This window comes from Chelonoidis abingdonii, chromosome 5, assembly GCF_003597395.2.
Source record: "Chelonoidis abingdonii isolate Lonesome George chromosome 5, CheloAbing_2.0, whole genome shotgun sequence".
Taxonomy (NCBI): domain Eukaryota; kingdom Metazoa; phylum Chordata; order Testudines; family Testudinidae; genus Chelonoidis; species Chelonoidis abingdonii.
This window is the reverse complement of record NC_133773.1, coordinates 101578688-101601101: the sequence shown is the minus strand read 5'-3', so window position 1 is coordinate 101601101 and position 22414 is coordinate 101578688. Positions and strand designations below refer to the sequence as shown.

At 41.6% G+C, this 22414-nt stretch overlaps 1 protein-coding gene across 1 annotated transcript; it reads right to left on the bottom strand.

The window, feature by feature from the left end:
• Window positions 1-2829: 2829 nt before the first annotated feature.
• Window positions 2830-14118, bottom strand: LOC116821850 (toll-like receptor 1). Its single transcript, XM_032775313.2, is given in 5 exon segments — window positions 2830-3840; window positions 3842-3975; window positions 3977-5536; window positions 13472-13651; window positions 14080-14118. Coding segments are annotated over 3 exon segments (2424 nt in total). The 5' UTR covers window positions 5516-5536; window positions 13472-13651; window positions 14080-14118; the 3' UTR covers window positions 2830-3089.
• Window positions 14119-22414: the final 8296 nt, after the last annotated feature.

Genomic DNA, 22414 nt, shown 5'->3' with positions numbered 1-22414 from the left:
ATTGTTCTGAAATGACACCTGTGTAAATTAAAAAAGATGCTTCCCTATTTGTCCAGGTTCTAGCCATCCTTGGATGCTTGGCTTGTCCTTGCTTTGCTTGTCCTGTCCCATCTTACTGTCTGTCGTAGCTTCCCGGTGCAGCGGTGATAAGATGTCTATGTATTCACCTCTCAATAGCTTATCGTAAGTGTTGCAGAACTGCCACTTTGTCTGACACTCCTGCATAATCATGTTCTCAACTAACCTCTACAGAACCCTCAAAGTCCTGAGGCTCCCCGCGGATCCTGGAAGAGTGATCTTATGTCATGAATCAGCATTCCCTGTGTGAGTCGGAGTCTGAATTTTTCTCTCCTACCCCTGCAATAATGACTCTGTCACCAGGCCAGCCTTTTCCCCCTCCAACAAGGAGGTTTATTTTCTTAATCAAGAAAGCTTCAATAATGAATAATTAACTCATTACTTAGCCTCAGGCTTCAGGGTGATCCACTACAGGCACTTCTAACCCTGGAAGCTTCCCAGTTTCAGTCTGCTCCACTCCCTTCCTAAGGCAACAGCCCTAGGGTTGCTTCCAGGAGCCCAAGCCCCTGCCTCTTGCTCCAGAGTCCCCACCACAGGAACTAGCTGTACTCTAGTATGGCTTTCTCTCCTCAGGCGCATAACCTGTCTCCATTCCTCCCCTCCAACTGCCTGTTAGCAGCCCTTTGTAGGCCCAGGTGTAGCCCAGCCCTCTTTAATTGACTGGATTGGACGTGCCTGCTCTGGTCGAGGGGAGCTTCACTTGGTCTATCCATGGGAACAGCTACCCTATGACAGACTCCAACCCCAATGTGTGGGGTCTGCACCATCTGTTTTTCTCCCATATCTCAAACCTGAGCCCATGTGAGGTGACTGGGACTTCTGCCAAACTCCCCTCTGAGTAAGCCTCAAAACTCTGACACAATTGTAAGATAGCAGGCAACGGAAGTGAAAAGCTGTTGACCTCTGATGTAGCCACACTAATGTCAGTAACCCCAGACCCTCCTTTCAATATCATACTCCTTCCCTTCCAAACCCTGTGGCTAAATCCATTGTGGGTTTCTCACACATGCAAAGAGAACAGGCTATGAGAGTTAAAATACACTGTCTGGAGCTGAAAGTAAATCTACCAAAAATGAGAAGTTTCTGCAATGAAATATTAAACAGGTCAGCTAATTCAGTATCAGTTCTGCTAATCCAAAAATCCCGCTAACTAGAACATATCGGAATTCCCCGTTTTAATGCATATTTTGTTTTGTTTTTGATGTTCTGTAAATAAAAGGGACTTTTCTTTAATGCAATTTATGTAATACCTTTTCTAAATATCCGCAAAACTATGTATAGTCTGTCTATCTAATCTTTCATCAGCTAAAAACAATGAAGAGTAATGTAGATTGCTCATTAGTTGCTGAAGGAGATAACTGGCTATAATAAAATAAAATGTGTCTTATAAATGAACAAGCCATTATGGTGTTTCCAAGTAAGGGCAATCTGGTCAAAAAAGTGGTAAACTGAAAGAGTAAAGGACTCTTTTGTTCCTGTTATATCTTTGTCAATTCCTAATAGAAACCATGTTACTTTATCAAAATATATAGTAACTTCTTTTCTTCAAAAATAAGATCCAAAAAAGTGAGCTGTTACGGACTGATCTGATCCCTGTAGATTGTAGCAATTTTGAGTATTACCATGTTGAATATTTTTCTTCATAACTTCAGGTATTAACTAATATACAGTAAATAATTAATAGAGATTTCTGAGAAATTCTGTACCCCCTTTGTAAGTAGATCTAGGCCAACCGGGATGCTTAAGTGCAGCAAAGCAAGAAGTATTAAAAGAGGAATATAGGGCCAAATCCTGTAGGCCTTACATAGGAAAGCTTCTTAATGGATGGGGGAAAGGCTCTGATTGACATAAATTGGCTTTGACTCAGTCTCTTCAGTATGTGCTTAGTATTTAGCACATGAATAGTTCCATTGAATGCAACTAGTCTGTGAATACATCATGCTGTTCATCTTAGAAAAGAGTCAGCTAAGGGGAGGTATGATAGAGGACTATAAAATCATGAATGGTGTGGCGAAAATGAATAGGGAAGTGTTCTTTACCCCTTCACATAACACAAGAACCAGGGCTCATCCAATGAAAATAATAATAAAACAAACACAAGGAAATACTTTTTCACACACCTCCCAGTCAACCTGTGGAACTTGTTGCCTTGAGAGATTGTGAGGGCCAAAAGTATAACTGGGTTCAAAAAAGAATTAGGGTAAGTTCATGGAGGATGAGTCCATTAATGGCTATTAACCAAGATGGTCAGGGATGAAACCCCAAGCTTCTAGTGTCCCTAAACTGTCAGAAGCAGCCATAGAATGGATCACTCAATAATTGCCCTATTCTGTTCATTCCTTCTGAAGCATCTGGTACTGGCCACTGTCAGAAGACAGGATACTGGGCTAGATGGACCATTGGTCTGACTCCCTATGGCCATTATATTATGTTCTTACTACTTAGTACAGCTAAGCTGTACTACATAACTGAAAATCCAATGATAGTCCTAAGAAAGAACTTTCTTTTACTTAATACAAGCAAGAAATTTTATAAGACCATAACTTCAAAACATCAGGCACAAAATTATTTGTGGACATATTTCAGCCTTAAAAAGCATAATGCTACAGAACTTCATTACATCCAACCCACCCATCATTTCCATTATTTTCAATTATCACGAGTATTAAAGGGAACACAGCTCCAGAAAAAAATTCACCCTGAACATCTGAGCATAAAATAATTAAAACAGTAGAATTATTATGAATATTTTCCTTTTCTGCCCTTTTATAATAGGCAAACTATATAAGAACACTTTTTACACAATGATTTCACTAATAGAAGTGAAAATAATTTCTACATTTATTACATGTATTTTTGGGTACACAATCATGAATACTATGAGCAAGATGGTGATTTGGTTAACACTGTGTAATTCCATAGTAAAACAATTGAGTTTCTTACACATCTAGTTGTATTATAAGCAAAATTAACACAGATAAAATCCAAGAATTGGTAAATTATCTTGTGGTCTACACCACAATCATTTCAGTGGACACTGGCAGGTTAGTGTTAAGGTTAGCCCAGAAAAGGCCATGTTTGCTTTTCTCCTTTGGCCACTCCAAGTATGTTCTCTTTGCCATGAGAGCTTTCAGCTTGTGATATCTGGCAGGAATGAGATACAGCGGGACTGGTTCCAGTAAAATGAGGATTAAGCTATTGGAACTTTCACTAAATAATTTGTGATGGGCAAAGTAAAGCTCATAGTGGCACCATTCACTCTGGACAAAATTGGGAGACAAAACAAAGATTGATTTGTAGCTTTTCTCAATGCAGTTTATAATGTTCTCAACTATGCTTTTGCCAGGAATGAAGTTCCTCTCATGCAGACTGATCTGTACAGACCCATCTTCCTTCTCCAGGTTTGGGATCAGATGATTCTTCACTCAGAGGGAATCCCGTTCGCTGTATGAAATAAAAACATGAAACTGTTAAATGCTTTGCAGATCTTCAAGGTGACTCTTCCGAACCCTATGTTTTGTTTGTGTCCACTGCCACATCATCTTCAAAAACCACATTATGTCAAAATAGATACACAGAAAGGATGTCACAGCCACTACCACCACTGTAACAACAGGAGCTATAACAAGCAAGAGAGTTGTATTGCAAGATAGTTCAGACAACTGAAAGTCCTTTAGCTGGGTTCCCTTTAAGCCATCTGGATATTCACGCACATAAGATTCTGGCCAGCCAACCAACCTTCCATGTGATTTTTTTTTCAAAATTAACAAAAGCTCGTAATTCACGAGAACATTGGAATGGATTGTGTCCTCCTCTGAGTTCTCTGATATTTTGACAGCTATGGAAGAAGTCAGATGATGGAATGAGAATTGAATTCTCTTTTATATTCAGTAAATTCCAGACCCCTAAAATGACTACATCCAGGCAGCTCAGTTAACCTGTTAAATGCAATATTTAGCTCTTTCAAAGCTTTCAGTTCAGTAATGTCTTTGGGGACCGTTCTGATTTGGTTATTTTGCAGATCAAGTATTTGGACATTGATTGTCAATTTGTTTGAGGACAAATTCAGTTTAGCCAGAGTTCCAACCCAGTGGCAGTGGTTCTCATTCTCATCATAATACAGAAAATTCCTACTTATGTCCAAGTGTTTCAATGATTTCATTTTACTCATCATGGAGCTCTCCTTGGAAAGATTCTCTAATTGATTTCTCTGTAAGATAAGCATTTTCAAATGAGTCAGAGTGTCACAGTTCTTAAATACCTCCTCTGTCAGGGCATTGTATGAAAAATCTAAATATTGAAACAGGCTAGTGGAAGAATGGCAAAGAATGTGTGGCATATACGCATCAGATATTGTCAAATTTTCAATGTTCATATCTGAAAATGTTTTGTACAGAATATCTTGACGGAAAGAAAAAACCTTAGTACGAATATGATCCAGTATAAGTGCTTTCATTGAACTACCTGAATAGACAGATTGTGCCCAATAGCTTAAGAGTGAAAAGTCAGTATTGGTTGTACTCTGAACAGATCCCCTAAAGGTCAATTTTTTCACAGTGAAATATTCTACAGGTGTAGACCAAACAATCATGAAAATTTGCACAAGGATACTCCAGGACAAATCCAAATTGTTGAACCTCAGATTGAGTGTCTTGAATTTCAAAGGGTCAAAAGGAGGGAAAGGGAAATCTGTAGAGTTATATATAATATTTGACAATACTAACTTCTCTGAAGTGTTCATTCCATCATACAAAAGGGGAAAAGCAAAGTTTTTGTTTATTGGAAAAACAATGTGAAGATTCTTTGTGTTTAATACGATCAGACTCTTGGATTCATAGTGAGAAAGGTCTTCTAAGGTTAGGAAGACAGTGTGCAGTTGCAAATGTATAATACCTCTGAAGTCTGACTTTCGTATCATTGTGGCATTCAATCCCAGGTATTCCAGGTTCAACATGTTGCCAAATTCCTGACAGATGGGCAAAGTTTTAAACTTATTGAAGGAAAGATCTAAATGTTTAAGACCAGCAAGAGTCTGACAGCACATATTCCACAAGTTGTTATGAGATAAATCTAAGCATTCTAATTTCTCATTGAATTTGAAAACACTGAAGAAAAGCTCTCTGATTAGATTATGAGACAGATTTAATACTTGCAGTTCAGGCAGAGAACTGAAGTCTGAGATATGAAGTTCAGAGATATTTTTCTGAGATAAATCCAACACTGTTGTATGTCTTGACTGGCTTTTTGGAACACAAGCCAGAAAGCTGCTTGAATAGTGTGCAGTAAATTCATTTTCCATAGACAGCTGGATATTATTCCACAGAGTGAATGTAAAGATACAAGCAAAAAGAAAGATATTTGCTGGGAATCCCATGGTTTCCTCTAGTATTATGCTGGCTCTTTGAAGATGTTGATAATTGTGTTTTCTGTCTAACATTTCTCAGCGCTGACTGCAACTCTATAAAAAGAAATGGCATGAATATATTCTTGTATGTTTAGTGAGATGAGGTTATGTGGTAGAGCATAATTTCACCACATAGTTTATATAATAAAAATGATATCCTGCACATTATTTTTCTAAATTAGTATCAAATTCATATTATTTATTTCGGGTAATTTCTCAAGGACAATTTCTTTGTTAAGTATAAAGGTAAAGCAGCACAAAGAGACTTGTGCTTTTATTTTGTTAAATATTTAGTATTTTTCAGTAGGATGAATACAAACACTGATGCCTTTTTAAAGAAAAAATACAGGTAGAAACTGCAAAGGTATTAGCAATACAAACTTCTCAGCAACCTTTAAAATGAAACAAACTGAAACAGTATTGATGTATTTAGGCATTAAAGGAAAAATCTCATGTAAATAAGAATATCTTACTGTGACCCAGAATCTGCAGATCTAAAGTCTTCCATAGGATGTTCTAGATTGGCCTGGTCCTGACACAATAGGTGACAAAGCTGCCACAAGCCTTGCAGCCCTGCCCAAAGGTCAGCTAAGCACAGTCCTTACACTCAGAGGAGCACAGTAGTTTCTCCTCCTGGTTTAGAGGCAGGAAAGTTAGTGTAATCATGGCCCTACACTCCCCCCACACCAGCTGAAGGAGCCAGCCAGTTGTGCGATGGAGAGCAGGCTACACCACAGAGATGGCGCTGAGTGTTCATTCCCACTGTGCACTAGTGAGCTTGGGGAAGAATTGTCCCTCCTCCTAAGTACAGCAACTACAATATGATTACAGTGTGACCATAATGTAGTCAATATATCTGTATGATCCAGTATTCCACACAAAGCTAGCACTAACCTCATTGCACTGCAAAGGCCCCCACGTCTGCTAGTTTCAGCCCTGCATTGCCTTGCAGTGGCAGCAGGACAGACCAAGAAGCTCTAAGAAAGGCCAAGGAGGAAAACAGCATAAGGTAGGATCTATGGGTTAAAATCTCCATGGGGACAGATATTGTGGCGACAGAAACTGGCCCAATGTAATCTTATGGCCAAACTTTTCAGCATTATGAAGAGTCTTGAAGGGGTGTTTGCCCAACAACAGGCCAAGAATGTTGGTGGCATTACTATCATCTAAGTGTATGTCCATATTACACTCACAGGGTGTGCTTGCAGCTCAAGTAAACATACCCGAGCTAGCTTCAATCTAGCTAGCTCAGGTCCTGGAGCAATGAAGATGCACAGTGCACTCTTCAGTATGGGCTGCAAAAGCCCACTCAGAACCCTGGGTAATTATTCACAGGGCTAACCCATGCTGAAGCTTGCCACAGCTTCCCTGCTCCAGTACTTGCACTAGCTCTGGTGCATTCACTTGAGCTGCAATCCCCTCCTGTGATGATGATAGACATACCCCAAGGCAAGTAATTAATGCAATGAACACCTGACTTTAAGTGTTAGTGACTCATCAACTGTTGCAGAAGAAATATAAAACCCTGCACTTTGGTTCTAGGCAGGTAAAATGCTTTTCAGCTCACTCTTAAAGTAATTTTTGTTTAAATAACCATCAAGAATCAACTTTTACGTATTCTATGATATAATCCTAATTAGACCCAGGCTAATTTGATTAGACTAATAAAAAATCTCTTCCCCTCATCTCTCAGTTCCCTTTTTTCTTTGAGACAAGGAAAGCAAAAATACATGTAAAATAAAGCTAATAAAGGCAACAACAGAAGAGTAACAGGATGAAGTGGAAATGTAACTGCTGAGGAAAGCAATGTTTTATAATAATATGGGTCAGCTTCTGCCCCACAGGAGCTGTATGAGTGCATCTGAGGGCAGAAGTTGGTTTTATATCAAGCTCAGACTGATCTATAGGGTTATACTGAAATTTCCCAGGAAGCACCAGGGCAGGGAGACTCCCACACCCCCTCCAAACAGTGGCAGACCCCATTCATCTGCAGCTCTGAGTCATGGCTGGCAGAGGACCCCAAATGCCAGTAAAACACAGAGCTATATGAAGAAGGTGATCCCACTGCTGTGGGAAAATGAAGTCAGGCGACGTAGTAAGTGAGAATGTGGAGGGACCCAAGCTGTGCACTGTTGTCCCTTGTGTTTAAATTTACCATGCTGCTGTGGTATGAACTATGGTGAAGTGTTATCTGAGACAGGCTCCGCATGCGCATAACACTATTTGGTGCTAACGTCAAACACTGAAGCAGCTCAGCTTACCAGAGAATGCTAACATGAAGAGGCAGCAGTAGTGATACTCCTAGTTCCCTTTTATGCTGGTTGGGAAATGGGGAAATTTGCCAAGATATTTGCTACAGTTTTGTCCCTTTTTTGTTGAAATTCAACATTCAGATGAAAATTTTTACTGAAATTTCAAAATTCAAATAATTCTAGTCAACATTAGAGGAAACAACACCAGCCCCCTGGAGTCTGGTGGTGGGGTGAATAGAGACAGTATGAGCCACTATTGTCCATTTTGCCATTAAATACTCTTTATCTCCTTTCTCTAAAGGCATTTGTCTCCCAGTTCAAAGCATCTTCATGCACACACCAAAATATGAAGGATATATACAGAACACAGTCTACAAAGTCAATAGCAAGTGAAATGTACTCCTGAGCAAAGGGCTAGCAAAAGGCTTATGCAACACTTAAGTCCCACTTAACCCCTTCAAGGCAGGACTTAAGTGATATCAAGTTTTCATGTTGGTCCTCTGCAGACCAACAGAATCTCACTGCATTTTATTAAGATACTGATACTACAGTTCAGTACAAGGAAACAATTGTCTACACACTCATCTTAACATATGGCATGCTTACATGACCGTATGGCTTATCTGGAAGTAAAGCTGCCTGCTATATAGAGTATTTACCAAAGTCAAACTGCTTAAAATAATACTGAGACAAGTTTGATGGTCTAACAATGGATGTTTCTGATAGTAGCACAGATGATGTCAAGATTTACCACATCTCTCCTCAGTCATATGTACAAAAAATAGGAAGCAAAACCTTCACTGTCAACTTCACATTGTACTGAAGCCTTTTTCAGGGCTCAATATGCAAGATGTTGAGTGCTGTTTCACGTAAGAACATGAGAAGCTCTTTATTAAGAGAACTGTTTACAGTGGTGCTACAACTGTGACTGGCCTTCTAGCCATATGTACACAGAAGGGCTCCCTGGCACTTCTTCCACGCTCCTCCTCCAACATGACAAGCACAAACTTAAAACCTCTGGAGAACACTATGATGCTTGTCTCAGACCATGCCTCAAGTGCTAAGTGCTCATGTTTGTGTTGATGGGCTCACAAAAATGTGTGGGGTAGGGGGATCAAAACTGTTCCCCTTGTCCTGTGGGGTGGAGTGACATGGGAAGGGCCTGACATGGGGAATTGAAAGAGGGTTCCCAATATCGTGTGCTCTCCCCAGGTTGCAGGCCATGGCTAAGCTGGCCTGCTGGTTTGAACATAGTGTCACAGTGTTCTCCAGCAGAGCTGTTTGCTTCTGCATCATGTCCTGCAGACTTTCTTGTATGTCTTTTCATCATTCTCCAAATGCTCCCCTTCTTGTGTCCAGGTGCTCCATCGAAAGATTCTGGCAGTATAAAAAAAAAAGACCTGTGGCACAGCTGCGACTAGCCTGTGTCTGCTGTTTTGGGCTCAAGGAGCTTGGGCTGTGGGGCTAAAAACTCCAGTGAAGACATTCAGACTTGGGCTGGAGCCTGAGACCTGAAACCCCTTGAGGGGGTGGGGATCAGAGGCTGAGCTCCAACCTGAGCTCAAAAGTCTACGCTGCATTTTTAGCTCCACAGCCCAAGTCCCATGAGCCTGAGTCAATTGCCCTGGGCTCTGAGACTCAGTGTTGCGAGGTTTTTATTGCTTGATCTTCTGCACCTTATTACTCCAGACAACATCTCCTTCCTCATCCTCTTGAGCTTCCTTCGGAGATTTTTCAAGTATTCAGCAGCTGATAAGGCCCCTAGCTGTGAAGGTCATGACATTTCAGCTACAGGGGAGCAGAGACCCTGCACAAGAAGTTATTGTCCCAATACTAATCTCCAGGCCTACAATTATAAAAAGTTATCCTTTTTTCTTCAGTTTTGGAATGTTGTTGCCATCTGTTCTTCCCATTCTGGGGTGCACTTGGAGATAGTAAGACATTTTCCACCTTACTTTTCCTTTCTTTAGGACCCCTGTAAAGCTAGGTGGGTGGTAGGCTGTAGGGTTGCTGGGGGGCTCAGGGTAGGGTGAGGCGGTAGCAGGGGGAAGGTTAGTAAATGCATGCACACCTCAGCAGACTGTTCTTATGTTGGAGAACGTTATCCTGAGACACATCCCTGAGATGCAGAGAAGGGTTTTGTTCAAAAAGGCAAACTGGGAAGACATGGCAGCACTGCTATTTACCAGCATGGTATTCCACCAGCTGATGCAGGAATAGAAGGGAAAAAATAAATGTATGGCTGACCCTGAGAACGCTGCATTGCCTTGCAATGTGCATGTCAAAATACAGCATTTTCTTTTACTTAAATTCTCTTTTATAACATCTGCATATCAGCACAAGTTCAATAAATTTACCTGATTAATAGACTTTTGCAGTAATTGGCTTGAACCCAAGGGATTAATAAAACTGAAGGCCTGATCAAAATTAGCCATGAAAGCTTTATAATCTCTGTATGTAGTGCTGTTGTAGCTATGTCAGTAACAGGATATTAGAGCAACACGGTCAGTGAGGTAAAATCTTTGATTGGACCAACTTCTCTTGTTGTTTTTTTGTTTGTTTATTTTTACAATAGTATGACTATAATAATGTAAAATGTATTTTGATAAAATATACAGCACTTTCTATGAATAGCTCAACATCAGCACTGCAACATCCAGTTCCCTGGGACTTAGGAGCTGAGACTGAATGGTCACTCATACTTCCCTTCCCAGATAAGTTTCTCTTTATGATCCCTGTCAGTTTTGATGACGTACCACCAGAAGAGAATGGGTCCTATCCCAAACAACACACCAACAGGGAAGTCTTGGAAGATTGAGGCAGGCATGGATTGCCAGATGCTCTGCCTCAGCCCAGCGCTTCTCCAGGGACTTATTGTACTTGGCTCGGTCCAGTTATCGGAGTGAGGTCAGGAGGGCTGGCTGGTAGCTGGAGGTCAAGGAAGAAGAGGGCGTTGCGATTTTGGAGAGCCGCACTACACCAGAGCTCTTCCTGAGGTCTGGGAAAGGTATTCAGTGTCACAGCTAAATACAAGGTCAAACAGCTAGTTTAGCATAAGTAGTTAGCATGTATTCTATGGGACTATTTAAGGTGAAGTGGCCTGTTAACACACCTGCAAGTCATAGGACATAAAGGGGTGGTTAGTAGGTTACCTATTGTTGTAATTGTGACAGGTTGGACCCCTTAAGGGTCTCTTTGCATGTCACTTGGGGGTACAAAGGACTTATGATAGGCTAAGGAGGAAATTCTACTGGCCAGGAATATAGAATGATGTGAAACATTATTGTAGGTCTTGTGTTAGTGTGTCAGGAGAGGAAAAAACCTGTAGGACCCCAGAGGGCTCTGCTGCGTCCCTTACTTGTCATACAGGGGGCATTCCTGAGGGTGGCAATGGACATTGTGGGTCCAATGACATGCCCTGCTGGGAGCGGGAACAAGTATATCTTAGTGGTGCCACTAGATACCCTGAGGTGGCCGCTCTGTCTAATATAGAAGCTGAGACAGTGACAAGAGCACTGCTCACTATATTCAGCAGAGTGGGCTTCTCTAAGGAGATTTTGTCTGATCGGGGGGCAAACTTTATGTCGCAGTTGTTCAATGAGCTATGGAAGGTGTGTGGCATGAAACTACTTAAGACTGCCCCCTATCACCCCCATGCCAATGGGTTCATGGAAAGGTTCAATGGGAACTGTTTGACCCAGGTCAGATAGCTCTATACAATGAGAACTATTTGACCCAGATCACAGCAAAAAAGCTTTCCAGAAACTGAGGGGAAGATAATAAAAAGATGAACAATGACAACATTAGGGAAACTCACTCTCCCTACAACAAGACACTTGAAAACAACTGAGGAACAAAGACTGAACCGTGAGAAGTGATGTTCCCAGGCTAAGATCTTTAGCCTGTGTATGAAAACCTGGGAAAGCCAAGGCAACTTGTGCCTTAAGAATCGGCCAGCCTGTTTATCACTCAGGGTGAGAATTTGCTAATTTGTATCCTACCTTTCTAGTGTGTCAAGCTTAGTTTGCATGTTTTGTTTCATTTGCTTAGTAATCTGCTTGGTTCTTGCTATCTCTTATGCTCACTTAAAATTCACCTTTTGTAGTTAATAAACTTATTTCTTATTTATAATATAACCCAGTTTGTGCAATTCATAATGGGGTGTGGCGGGGGGAGAAGTCATGCATATCTCTCTTCACATTAAGGAAGAGGGCAGTTTTTTATGAGTTTGCGCTGTGCAGATTTTTCCATACATTGCAAGACAGTATTCTTCTGGGTTTATCTCCCAAAAGGGGTGTGCACATGAGTGTTGGGAGGAGTCCTCTCACACAGAGCTGACTTCAGTCTGTGGCTGCAGCGGGGTGTGGCCTACCTGTGTGTGTGTGCTGCAAGAGGCCAGAAAGCCTCATTCAGCAAAGCAGCGAGAGGGAACCCTGGCTGGTGGAGCAGGAGAGGCTCAGTGAAATCCCAGTACATCAGGTGGCATCCCAGTCAGGGGGGTCCAACACATCACAGCAATAAGCCATAAATCCAGTGTCTTTGTTCAGTCCATGATTTTTAGTGTCTGGTAAAGTTATGAATTTAAGCTTCCAGGTTCATCTTTGACAGCGTTGTGCAGGTTTCCTTTGAGGATGAGGACTGATAGGTCAGATATAGAGAGTGATCACTTTGTGAAAAGTGTTCACCCACAGCTGATAGGGTATTTTTGTCTTATGTCTATAGGGGTGTTTAATGGATCACTTCACCCTTGAATGGTCCCTTAGATCAGGGATTCTCAACCTTTTTCCTTCTGAAAAACTCCACTGCCCAACTGTGCCACAACTGTTGTCCTGCATATAAAAGCCAGGGACAGCATTAGGGGGAGGTCAATTGCTCACGACCTCACATCACAGGGGGCCCTGAAAAGCTAACTTGCTGAGGCTTCAGTTTCAGCCCCAGGTGGCAGGGCCCTGAGCTTCAGTCCCATGCAGTGGGACTTCAGCTTTTTGCCCTGGGCCCTATTAAATCTAATGCCAGCCCTGCCTGGCAGACCCCCTGAAACCTGATTGCCTCCAGACCCCTCGTTGAGAACCACTGCCTTAGAATATGTGCTAACAATTTATGTTAAACTATCTGTTCAACCTTGTATTTAGCTGACACTGAGTACCTTTCCCAGACCTGAAGAAGAGCTCTATGTAGCTCAAAAAATTTGTCTCTCTCAGCAACAAAAGTTGATCTAATAAACTATATTACCTCACCCACCTTGTCTCTCTTATAATCTCTGTGCATTTTGAAATGTCTTTGTAGCCTAATTGTGGCAATATATCTCATAAAATTTAAAGGCAGCTAAAAGCTCAGGGCGCTGATTAAACTGGGAGCCAAAGTACTTTTTCTATTGCTTTCTGTCCTTGCCTTTACAATGAACACATCTACCATGCAATATGTTTGATTTTTAACTCCCACAGTGCCACCATCTTGAGTGGGCAGGGGAAGGAAGAGCAGTTGACTGGGAGGGAAAGGAAGAATCAAGCAGAATGGAAAAGTAGTGCAGCATGTTTGGCTGATAGTTGGGGGATTTGATACCTCAGGGAACTAAGCCTTTAAAGTCTCTGGCACAGATGTCATTTTGAACATGCTGAGGGGAACAGGAGGGTGATATGAGCACGTGGAAAGAGGCTTATACTTCTCATCTGCCCCAAAAGGCAGTAGTTTAAATCACCCTATACATTTGTATTATAACACAGCACCAAATATTTACTAGTAGAGCTTCCTCTGCAGCAGTTTCAGAGTGGCTCTCCACCTCGGTTTTAGAGGGCAACTCCAGTGCCTGGGTCTGTGCTTTGGGATTGGGCATGCTGAAGAGATCTTGGTTGACCGGGAAATCTCCTTCTGGTCAGGATCTGTAGTCACAAAGTGCTACAGCAGCCCAGCTGCAGCGCTGTAGGTGTAAACAAGCCCATAGTAACCAAATGTTAAGGGGAATTAATTAGTATCCCTTAAAGAAAGTCCTATTCTGAACATTGTACTCTTCATTCACAGAAACTGCATGATGCTATTTCTATTAATTATCTGAGCAAAGCTTTATCTGAACTGATTTAATCATTTCATTAAAAATACAAAAAGTATAAGTTTTTCACTTTATGTATCCTACGCATTCTGACTAAACTCCATACTTTCCACAGTGACCAGGTCTCTATTCATGCAAATATCTTAGTTCTGTCTGTGATCTTTATTTTGCTGCTTGTTTGCAGCTGATGCATTATTAAATAAATCTGTATTTATTATTAATAATAAGCACCTCCATTTATATATATTGCCTTTCCTCAGGAATCAGCCTAAAGTCATCTACATACCATGATTACTCACCCACCAGTGAAATGCAGACACTTCTGGGTTGGAAGATAGAAGCCATTCAGAACCAGCAGTGCTACTCAAGTTTGTAGGAGTGAAGAATAACTTTTCCATTTGAAACTGCAGAGGGGAAGATAATGTAGCATGCCAAGTCAGCCTGATGAATGTAAGAGAGTGGTGGACGACAGATATATCAGCTGCAGAACGGTGAAGGCCTTTTTCCCTATGGACTTAAAAGAGGCTACCTCAGGTTAACTATAGACACCTGAGTCCAATTATGGGTTGCCTGCGGTCTTAAAAAAAAACCTATTCTGGTGCAAGAGAAGAGGGAGGCATGAGAAACAAGCTGCAGCTCAATTACAGGAAGCACAGAGACAAGGTTTCTTCTGGGTGGAAGGCTGCCCTTCTCCCTATAGGGAAAACAGTCAAGTTAACTGCTGTTTGCAGAAGGACTGGCAACCAGAAACAGCATGCATCTGACATGCATCTGACGAAGTGGGTATTCACCCATGAAAGCTCATGCTCCAAAATGTCTGTTAGTCTATAAGGTGCCACAGGATTCTCTGCTGCTTTTACAGATCCAGACTAACACGGCTACCCCTCCGATACAGAAACAGCGTAGTGAGGGAACACCCCATAGAGGGGGCAGGGAAAGGTATTTCTTTTGTGTTGTGAATATGGGGTTTTTGTTTCACTTAGGAGAACTACTCAGGCCTTCCCTGAATATTGAATACTCTGAATATTGAAAAATTAACCAGAGTGAAGAATATAAAACCTCCGGAGCAGAACTGACTTACTCCAGGCTCCCACACTGCCAAAGGGAGAAATGTTGCAGCCCAGGAAGAGAAGGAGGTGCCTTGCCACAGTTCGCAGAACATTAAGCAAGTTGGAACTTGACCATTAGCAGTGGGACTCATCCAAACACTTTGAAAGAGGCCCATACAATTTGTTAGTGATTGCAAGTTGCTAGGGCATTGGGTTGTATGTCTCAGGCAAGCGAGTGTTTGCTTACTTCTCCATAGCCTTGCTGATTGCCATCATTTAGACCCCTATGTAAGGTGTGAAAAGTGTGTGTAAAATGCCATCATGAATGTAAGCCAGTGGAGAACTCTGATGTAATACAATTTTACACCAACTTGCACAGAGCTAAATGTCTACACAAGAATCACAGTGCTAGAGCATTAACTTCTGAAGGGAAAGTGCCATGTATTGAACCACCACCACCACTTCCTCTTGGCTTATTATTTTATACAGATGAGTGTTACAGGAAAACTTCTATTCAAAGTTTACCTGAGGATGAAGAAAATGCAGCCTGTTTTTTCTCTCCACATAAAAAGTATTAATAAAACACCCATTTTACTAATATCTTGACATTTCCTCCCTGAAGAATGCCTAAACTCTTATAGGGTCCCCAGATTCTGCTGCTGTGCAGTCGAGCTTCATCTCTGCATCATTTGGGAGTTCTATAGCACTGACGCTAAGCAAGAGCTGAGTTTCACATAGTGCAACCGGAGGGTAAACCAAGAGCTTTAGTCAGCTGTAGTTTAGACAATCTGGCTTGCACTGCATAATATTTTAATTACCAGAATGGCAGCCTCCTCCTTATGCATATTTTCCAATTGTGAGTCTTCAATGCCTTTATGCACTGGTTCTGTTTGTTTGTAAACTATATTATTGCTACTGATGAAGATGACCTTTGAGACACCAGGAATCAAGTCTGCTGATAATGCTGTTTGGCTACTGAAGGCCTGTGTATATTTATAAACTTCCTCTTTCTGATAACTGACATGCTTGAGTAGTTACCACTTTCAATGCAGTAATATATACAGACTTCCTCAGTGTACACAGAAAGTGGGTGAGTCTGCTGACCAATATGTTTCTCCTTTCTCAGAACTTGTGGGTAAGTGCCACTACAGGAATACATGATCAGCGGCCTTCCCATGGAGAAAAAAGTCATGCCCCATGTAAGTGAGCAATTTCTCCTTGGACCAAAATTCATTTTACAGGAAGCTGTATAAGTGCTACCCCAGCAGACTCTTCTGTGACAGAGGCTGAAATAATTGCTCAAAGGACTACAGACCACAATCCAACCTATTTTTTCCCATGTGGAATCAGGGAAGTAAATTGGATGCAAAAGCACAACACATATTTTAGCTTTTTTGTCATGCCTCTGGCACAAAGTATAGGCAGGAGAATGATGACACTTGAATGGACCCCAACCACAAGTTTAAATTTCTTCCCACTCCTACTTACAAGCATTCCCTTCCTATGCTCAGCCACTCAAAGATTTTGAACAGTACTAGTAACCTGCCATTAGATATTACTGCCAGTGATCACTTCAGTAAAGTGCCAGAAGTAGCTTTTTGTTCCTAGGTTACTTCCACAATGGTAAGTAAACTTTTGTTAACAATTTTCAGTCCTGAAAGAAATCAAGAGAGTCAATATCATCTACAGAATGTAATGAATTCCTGGGGAGAATTATGAACCACAACTATCTGCCTTTATCCTCAGGCCAATAGGGGAAAAGAATACAATGAATTCTTAAAGTGCCACACACCACACAAGTCATTTAACTGAGCTTTGAAAGACTATTTGCAAATTGCTGACCTAGACAAAAAGCCATGGGATTTTCACATAGAACTGTCAAGCAAACCAACATACAAGAAGTGTCAACTGTCTCCTGGAGAATCATTGGATGAGGAGTACACAGGCTAAGTTAAATGGGATATTCTCCAAAAACTAAAGGGCTAAATTATATTTGGCCATACACAGATGCACGAGTGGGAAAAACGTGCAGAAAGCCATTCTTTTTCCATGAATGCAGAAGGCAGTCACAATTTGACAGCAGGCACTAGTGAGTATAAGGACAGCAGAAGTACCATGCTCAGAAAGGGGTGTGGGGCTGAATGGGGCAACAGAAAAGATACTGCATTACCACTTGAAGCATGGTATAAATACCTAAATTAGGTATACAGACAGACCACTTTACATACTAGCAGAGAGATGCAGGAAAGCACAGTCTACATCTTTTTAAGGTTTAGAAAGCACAAGTCTTCATCACACTCACCCAGGATTAGTTCTTCACAGAATATGCAGAATAAAAGTAGACAAGTAATATATACACTTGGTGCTTTAAAGGGGCAAGTGACATTAGCTATAAAAATTAAAAAATCATATATAACAAATGGAAGAAAGGGGAATTGAATAGTAATGAATGCAAATCAGAAGCTAGGAATTGTAGAAAATTGATAAGGGAAGCAAAGGGATATAAAGTGAAATCATTGGTCAGCAGAGTTAAGGACAATATGAAGAAGTTTTTAAGTATATTAGGAGAAAAAATAACCCTAACAATGGTATTAGTCCATTACTAGATGGAAATGGTAGAATTATCAATAATAATGCAGAAAAGGCAAAAGTGGCCAATAACTATTTCTGTTCTGTATTTGGGAAAAATAGATGTAGTTTCAGCATATGATGATGATAACATTCTTTCCATTCCACTAGAATCTCAAGACCATGTTGAGGAGAAGCTACTAAGTGACACATTTTTAAATCAGCAGGCCGAGAGAGTTTGCATCCAAGAGTTTTAAAAGAGCTGGGTGAGGAGCTTGATGGACAATGAATGTTGATTTTCAGTAGGTCTTGGAACCCCGGGGAAGTTCCAGAAGACTGGAATAAAGCTAATGTTGTGCCACTATTTTAAATGGGTGAATGGAATGATCAGGGTAAATATAAGGCTGTCAGTCTGATATTGAGCCCAGGAAAGATAATGAAGCAGCTGATATGGGACTCAATTAATAAAGAATTAAAGGAGAGTAACATAATTAATGTTATGGAAAATAAAACCTGTCAAACTAACCTGATATCTTTTTTTGATGAGATTACAAGTTTAGTTGATGTAATATGCTTAGACTTATGTAAGGCATTTGATGTGATACCACACAAAAATATTTTTTTTAAACTAGAATGATATAAAATTAACATGGAACACATTAAATGGATTAAAAGCTGGTTAACTGCCCTCTGGGCAGGTGGCATATGTGTGCATTTGGTGCAAGGAGCTCCTGGCCCTCAGAGACCGTGTACGGGCTTTGGAGACCAGGGTGGCTGAACTGGAGGAGCTAAGGGATACAGAGAGGTATACAGATGAGACTTTACGGGACACAGTAGAATGGTCCCATCCCCGGTCTGACAGCCTCTGTGCTGTTGAGGAGGATAAAAGTCTCCGGGAAGGAGAACATCCAACTGGAGCAGAGGGAAACAATCCCATAGTTGAGACCCTCCTTCCAGATGATGTCGTGGTATCCTCTCACACTAAGGATACCTCTTCGGGGAAGGGAACACCAGTTATTAGGAAGAGACAAGTAATAGTAATGGGAAATTTCATCATTAGAAACATAGATAGCTGGGTTTGAGAACCGTATGGTGATTTGCCTGCCTGGTACAGAGGTTGCAGATCTCTCAAAACATCTAGATAGATTTATGTGTAATGCTGGGGAGAAGCCGGTGGTTGTGGTACATGTAGGTACCAATGACATAGGGAAGGATAGGAGAGAGGTTCTGGAGGCCAAATATAGGCTGCTAGGTAAGAGATTGAAGTCCAGGACCTCCATAGTAGCATTATCTGAAATGCTTCCAGTTCCAGGTGCAGGGGCCAGACAGACAGGCAGAACTGCAGGGTCTCAACGAGTGGATGAGACGATGGTGTCAGAGAAAAACTTAGTTCTCACTTTCTGGTTGGGTGCAGCAAAGTCAGATACTTTATTTCTCAAGCAATTGCATAGAGGGAGAGCGTGCCCTAGGACACAGGGTTTCCCCCTCCCAGGCAGGTCTCTCTACAGGTAAACAATTACAGCAAACATTTATACTTTTTGTTACATACAGTAATGAGCAACAGCTGCATTTTTTTTATACATAGGTCATCTTGATATCTTATTTTTCTCACTTCTGTTTAGACGCTAGTCTACATTCCTCATTGTCGACACAAGATCGCAACAACTTCTCACACAGTTCTCCCACTCGCCTCACACAATCCTCACTTCTACAAATCTCACATTATTAGGGTTACAGCTAGCCTGACTTTTGCTCACAGAGGTGACTGTTTGCATTGAAATCCCTGTCAGTTCTTGCTCTATTTCCACAATGGTGTAGGGAGGAGGGGTTTAGATTTATTGGAAACTGGGGAAATTTGGGGAAAAGGGGGAGCCTATACAGGAAGGATGGGCTCCACCTAAATAAAAATGGAACCAGATTGCTGGCACTTAATATTAAGGTCGTAGAACAGTTTTTAAACTAAGGGCTAGGGGAAAGCCGACAGGTATGGAGGAGCACGTGGTTCAGACAGAGATATCCTTTAGGGGAGGATCTATCAATGGAGATTCTCTATGTCCTAGTAAGGAGGAGAGGGTGGAAGATGATAAAATACAGGTAGGATCTGATGAGAAACAGTAAAATGAAAAAAAGTCCCATTCAATTACATCATGTAATATCAGACAGCCAAAAAAAATGACAAGTTTTTAAAGTGCTTATATACCAATGCTAGAAGTCTAAATAATAAGATGGGTGAACTAGAGTGCCTCATTTTAAATTAGGATATTGGTATAGTAGGCATCACAGAAACTTGGTGGAATGGTGATAATCAATGGGACACAGTAATACCAGGGTACAAAATATATCAGAATGACAGAACAGGTCCTCCTGGTGAGGGAGTGGCACTATATGTGAAAGAAAGCATAGAATCAAATGAAGTAAAAATCTTAAATGAACCAAACTATACTATAGAATCTCTACGGATAGTAATTCCATGCTCTAATAATAAGAATATAGCAGGAGGGATAAATTACCAACCACCTGACCAGAATGGTTATAGTGACTGTGAAACGCTCAGGGAGATTAGAGAGGCTATTAAAATAAAAAACTCAATAATAATGGGGGATTTCAACTATCCCCATACAGACCAGGTATGTGTCACCTCAGGATGGGAGGCAGAGATAAAGTTTCTTGACACCTTAAATCACTGCTTTTTGGAGCAGCTAGTTCTGGAACCCACAAGAGCAGAGGCAATTCTTAATTTAGTCCTAAGTGGAGCACAGGATCTGGTCCAACAGGTGAAGATAGCTGGACCCCTTGGTAATAGTGACCATAATATAATTAAATTTAACATCCCTGTGGCAAGGAAATCACCACAGCAGCCCAACACTGTAGCATTTAATTTCAGGAAGGGGAACTACACAAAAATGAGGAAGTTAGTTAAAAGGTACAGTGACTAAAGTGAAATCCCTGCAAGCTGCACAGAAACATTTTTAGACACCATAGTAGAAGCTCAACTTAAATGTATACCCTAGATTAAAAAACACAGTCAGAGAACCAAAAACGTGCCACCGTGGCTAAACAATAAAGTAAAAGAAGCAGTGAGAGGCAAAAAGAATCCTTTAAAAAGTGGACGTTAAATTCTAGTGAGGAAAATAGAAAGGAGCATAAACTCTGGCAAATGAAATGTAAAAATATAATTAGGAAGGCCAAAAAAGAATTTGAGGAACAGTTAGCCAAAAACTCAAAAAGTAATAGCAAAATTTTTTTTAAGAATGTCAGAAGCAGGAAGCCTGCTAAACGACCAGTGGGGCCACTGGACGATCAAGATGCTAAAGGATCACTCAAGGATAATAAGGCCATCGCAGAGAAACTAAATGAATTATTTGCTTCTGTCTTCACAGCTGAGGATGTTCTGAAGGAACTCAAATGTAAAATTGCAGGACTACTAATTGTAGTCTGTAACATATCATTTAAATCAGTTTCTGTACCAAATGACTGGAGGATAGCTAATGTGATGCCGATTTTTTAAAAGAGTTCCAGAGGTGATCCCAGCAATTATAGGCTGGTAAGCCTGATTTCAGTACCGGGCAAACTGGTTCAAACTATATAAAGAACAAAATTGTCAGACACATAGATGAATATAATTTGTTGGGAAGAGTCAACATGGTTTTTGTAAAAGGAAATCGTGCCTCACCAATCTATTAGAAGTCTTTGAGGGGGTCAACAAGCATGTGGACAAAGGTGATCCAGTGGATATAGTGTACTTAGATTTTCAGAAAGCCTTTGACAAGGTCCCTTACCAAAAGCTCTTAAGCAAAGCAAGCTGTCATGGAAGAAGAGGGAAGGTCTTCTTATGGATTGGTACCTGGTTAAAAGATAGGAAACAAAGGGTAGTGTAGAGATGCGGACTCACCTCTGCGGCACCTCCTGCTGGTCATCTCAGGGAATTAGCTTGTCCAAGCTCCAGAGCACCCTCTGCAGGCCTGTGATCCACCTTGCCCCTGGCCACATGTCCCTCCCAGGACCTGGTGCCCAGTTATCTGGGGTGCTGCCCCCTGGTAGTAACCGCCCCCCCCCCCAGTTCTGGGTCTCCCCCTCCCAGGGGAACCCCCAGACACTATCCCCACTTCGCCTCAGTCTTGCCTACTGCCAGTCATCACTTAGCCTCCTTTCACTGGGGCAGACTGCAGTGTATCAGCCACTCAACACAGGCAAAAGAGTTTGGACCTGCTGCCTCTGCCTACCCATTGGCTGCCCCTTTGCAACCCCAGTACCCAGTTGGCCTTACTCTAGGCCTGCAGCCTTGGGTGGGGGGGTTCCAAGCTGGAGCTCCCCAGCTCCTCTTGCCTTCCCCCAGCCCTGCTCCACCTTGGGCACCCAGGTACACTTCCTAGCAGCCAGGCCCTTCTCCCTCTAAAGGTAGAAAAAGAGTCTGACAGCTTCACCCCAGCAATCCCTTTATAGGGCCAGCTGAGTCTGTTTGGGGCATGGTCACAGCTGCGTCTGTTTCCCCTCTCAGCCTGGGCTGTTCTCCCAGCCTGCCAGCCCTCTCCCAGGCTAGTTCCAACTCTCTCAGGGCTGGAGCAGGTCATCACCCCGCTACAGGTAGGAATAAATGGTCAGTTTTCAGAATGGAGAGAGGTAAATAGGGGTGTCCCCCAGGGGTTTGTACTGGGACCAGTCCTATTCAATACATTCATAAATGATCTGGAAAAACAGGTAAACAGCGAGGTGGTAAAATTTGCAGATGATACAAAATTGCTCAAGATAGTCACATCCCAGGCAGACTGCAAAGAGCTACAAAAGGATCTCTCAAAACTGGGTGACTGGGCAACAAAACGGCAGATGAAATTCAATGCTGATAAATGCAGAGAAATGCACATTAGAAAACATAATCTCAACTATACATACGAAATGGTGGGGTCTAAATTGGCTGTTACTCAGGAAAGAGATCTTGGAGTCATTGTGGATAGTTCTCTGAAAACATCCACTCAGTGTGCAGCTGCAATCAAAAAAGCTAATAAAATGTTGGGAATCA